The sequence below is a fragment of the Sceloporus undulatus genome, unplaced genomic scaffold (genome assembly GCF_019175285.1).
Source record: "Sceloporus undulatus isolate JIND9_A2432 ecotype Alabama unplaced genomic scaffold, SceUnd_v1.1 scaffold_3773, whole genome shotgun sequence".
Lineage (NCBI taxonomy): Eukaryota > Metazoa > Chordata > Lepidosauria > Squamata > Phrynosomatidae > Sceloporus > Sceloporus undulatus.
This window is the reverse complement of record NW_024806693.1, coordinates 1-3,780: the sequence shown is the minus strand read 5'-3', so window position 1 is coordinate 3,780 and position 3,780 is coordinate 1. Positions and strand designations below refer to the sequence as shown.

The 3,780-nt window shown below is 45.1% G+C and overlaps 2 gene segments (V, D, J or C); both read left to right on the top strand.

The window, feature by feature from the left end:
• The first annotated feature begins 1,581 nt into the window (after positions 1-1,581).
• Positions 1,582-2,329, top strand: LOC121918073. The segment is given in 2 exon segments: positions 1,582-1,670; positions 1,926-2,329. Coding segments are annotated over 2 exon segments (462 nt in total).
• A 938-nt stretch (positions 2,330-3,267) lies between these two features.
• On the top strand, positions 3,268-3,774 carry LOC121918072 (the record flags this gene model as incomplete). The annotated part of the segment is given in 2 exon segments: positions 3,268-3,359; positions 3,452-3,774. Coding segments are annotated over 2 exon segments (372 nt in total), but the record flags the coding sequence as incomplete, so codon positions are not given.
• Positions 3,775-3,780: the final 6 nt, after the last annotated feature.

Below are 3,780 nucleotides of genomic sequence, written 5' to 3'. Positions count from 1 at the left end.
GATTGGGTCACCTTAGGGTCCTCTAGAGCCGGAAATGACTTGAAGGCGCACGACAAGAAATGAATTTTGTGTGAAATATTTCTCAGACGGTGAAGATTCTTGTTAGTCCAGGTTTCTTCTTGCCAACATTTCTCAATACTTAAGGAACACATTTTGAACCATTTAAAAAATATTTTCAATATTCTTTCTATCTCTACTCTTACCTTTGAAAAAAAATTAACAACAAGACCCACGACCAATATTAGAGATATATTACATTACATTACATTACATTATAATTATTATAATTATATTATTATATTATATTAGAGACATGCCCATCTGACAGTTAAACCCAGACTGAGACTCATCCAGACTGGCCAAAAGTGTTTGGAACTGGTGGGTTTCAATGTTGTCCTTACCGCCTTTGTTTCCAAGATCCAAATAACATTTCTCTTGTCCTGATACATTTCCTAGAAATCCCGCTCAGTTATAGCAACCATTTACTGTTTAGCTGAATGCAACATTTCCCCCCTGTCCTGGTACATTTTGGTATTGGTGCTTTTGGCGGATCTTTTTGGTGAAGTTTTAAAAACAGTCCGGAGAATATTTGGATGTAACAAGAGGAATCATGAAGGCACATTACATCCTGCAGTATAGAGGGGCACAAATGACCAGCCTCGATTAGCACCTGGTGAAGTAAAGAGCACACTATTCATATAGTATATACTATAGTTCTGTGACTATAGTCATGGCAATTGCAAGGTATACCACTAGAGGGTATTTGTGAACCAAAAAGAGCTGTGCTTGATAAGACCAGCTTTGTGAAATCAAGTGGAGGGTGGCACTTCCATGTTTTTTGGCACATTGCTAACAAACATCTACCCCCCCCCCCTTTGACAGGATCCATCTTTGGGTTCCTTAGGGCCACTTAGTGAAGTGACACAACTTTTCTGCCTTGGCTTTGTTTCTTTTAGAGAGCAGTCGCTCAATAAGGGAGGCCATATATCTACAAGACTTAAGCAGAGCACTGGCGGATAGGATGGCTTGAAGATGTCTCATCCACAGAGTCGCCATGCATCAGGGCTGACTCCAGGGCAGCTAGGAATGAGCACTGCTGGCAGATCAACTGAAGCTGAGAGTTGAGTTTGGGCAGATGGCTGGCATTGCCTAGCACAAATGCTGCCTCTTAGTCTCCCTACCTACTTGTTTGCAGGTTTGTCAATGGGAGCAATGCTGAACATGAGCACTGGGGGTATGCTACTGGCCCATTTGCCTCCCTGCATGGCTGCTTGAAGGGGGCTTACTGAACATCAGGGACCCACCAACACCAGCTTTCCCTCCACTTTAATGTAATAACAGAGAAGCTACATTCCATCCTTTGCCGTGTTCTGTCTCTGGGCCTATTTCACGTAGACGCCTCATTGTGGACCAAACGTGTAAGTGGGGATGCAAGTATGGCAAAAGAGGTTGACCGCAATGTTCGTGGACATCGTAGACATCTCCGCAGCCAACCAACATAAAGCAGATTTGCATTAAAGCAACAGGTTGTAGAACTGGTAGGGCTTAAGAACCTGGGAGGAAGCCACCCAGAAACAGCTACTTTCGTAAGGAAGAGTGTTGTTCACCTGCAATGCCCACCATGGCTTGGTCTCCACTTCTCCAACTTCTGGTCCTCACTTACTGTTCAGGTGACAAAAGAGTTTACTATTCTTCCTCCTTACCTTTAAGGACACTATTTGACTTTACACCATCCCATTGCACCTAACCCAAGCTTGGGATGAAAGTCAGAGTCTTGTGGATGGATCTGTGAAGTGGCTGACGGACCAGTGATCCAGTGTTGAACTGGAGAGAGTCGGGTGACTGGAGGCCATTTAAGGATTTGCCATTTTTAGGGCACAATCATATTAAAAGTCCTTAAAAATATTTTTTTCCTCTCTTCTCAGGTTCTCTTGGCCAGTATGCGCTGACCCAACCACCATCCATCTCTGTGTCTCCAGGACAAACTGCAGAACTCACTTGCTCAGGGGACAAGTTTGATAAGTACTATGTCCATTGGTACCAGCAGAGAGCTAACAATGCTCCTCAGCTGGTTATCTATAAGGACTCAGCAAGACCTGAAGGGATTTTGGACCGGTTTTCTGGAATCAGCTCTGGAACAAGCACTGGTGGCCTGGCCACCTTAACCATCACAAATGTCCAACAAGAGGACGAGGCTGATTATTACTGCCAAGTCTGGGATAAGGATAGCAGCCAGCTAGCACCGTGGCACAAACACAAAGGGAGCAAAAAACCTCCTGCTCACAGAGATCATGTCCTCCCCTCTCATTCTGAGCAGTCATTTCATTAGAAGGTTCACCAGACTTCAGCTCCTTCCACAATAAAGCAGGGCCAGCCCAAGAAAAGTATGTGCCATGGCAAACAAGATGGCCCCTTGACCAGTTCCAGATGAAGAAATTAGTTGATTTGGCAATTGAGTCTTATCTGAGTGTTGGTGACTGGCTCCCATCCGCCAAAAGCATCCGAGGGCAGTAGGCTCCATTGCTTACTCCACTGTTTCCTCAGCACCTTGCCATTGATTCAATGGGCCCTCTCATACCTTGAATCAAACGAGTTAAAATACCAACAGTAAAACAAAAAATACTGACAGCTTACACAGTGGGTCCTGGTTATCCGCTGGGGTTTGGTTCCAGGACCCCCTGTGGGTAACAAAATCCGTGGATGCTCAAGGCCCATTAAATACAATGGAATAGCAAAATGGCGTCCCTTATATAAAATGGAAAAACAAGGTTAGCTGTTTGGGATTTTTAAAATATATATATATTTTCAAGCCGTGGATGCTTGAATCCGTGGATAAAAAAATCTGTGGATAAGGAAGGCCGATTGTACTAATATGAAGCTCTAATCAAAACCATCCAGAAATAAAAATAGCACCGGTTTGAGGGAGGAGGAAGCGAAACTAGTAACAAGAGAAAAGTGTGCTGTGTTCTAAAATCACTAAGAAAAGTTCACAAAGTGTCTTGGAGAATAAAGCAGTCCCCTCTTGACACCAAAATGACCGTGAAGAAAGCACCAGGTGACCCAATCTGGCCAAGGCATTCTGCAGATAAGATGCCACCACGCAAAGGGTCCTCTCTCTAGCAACAGCAACGACTTATGTGATGCTTGTGACCATGAGGACCAATCAGATCAGTGCTTCTGAATGTTCAGGGAGTGTGCAGATGCTCCACCTTCACAAACAGGGTGGCTATAAAGGACCAACGCTGGCGGAAAACGTTACAGTGTTGTGAGATTCCTCTTCTTTCGCATTTGAGAGACGAATCATCTCACCATGTTTTGGACTCCTACTCTTAGTTTGGTCTTCATAATGTGGTGCACAGGTGAGAGCAGGCCATGCGCTGGCAAAGCTTCCCACTAAGGCTGCAGCTGACGATCAAGTGGAGCATCATCTTTTCTCTTGTTTTATTTCTAGGATCCAAGTCTCAGCCTACCCTGACCCAGCCGCCTTCAGCTTCCATCGCTCCAGGAAATACAGTGAAACTCCCCTGTGCCATGAGCAGTGGATTCAGCATCAGTGGCTATAATGTGTTCTGGTACCAGCAGAAGCCTGGGAATGCTCCACGGTACCTCTTACGGTATTATTCAGATTCCAGCAAGCACCAAGGCTCTGGGGTCCCTGCTCGCTTCTCAGGGTCCAAAGATGCCTCCAGTAACACCTGCTATTTAAACATTGCTGGAGCCCTGGCAGAAGACGAGGCTGACTATTCCTGTGCAGTGTGGCATAACAGTCAGTGTCACGGT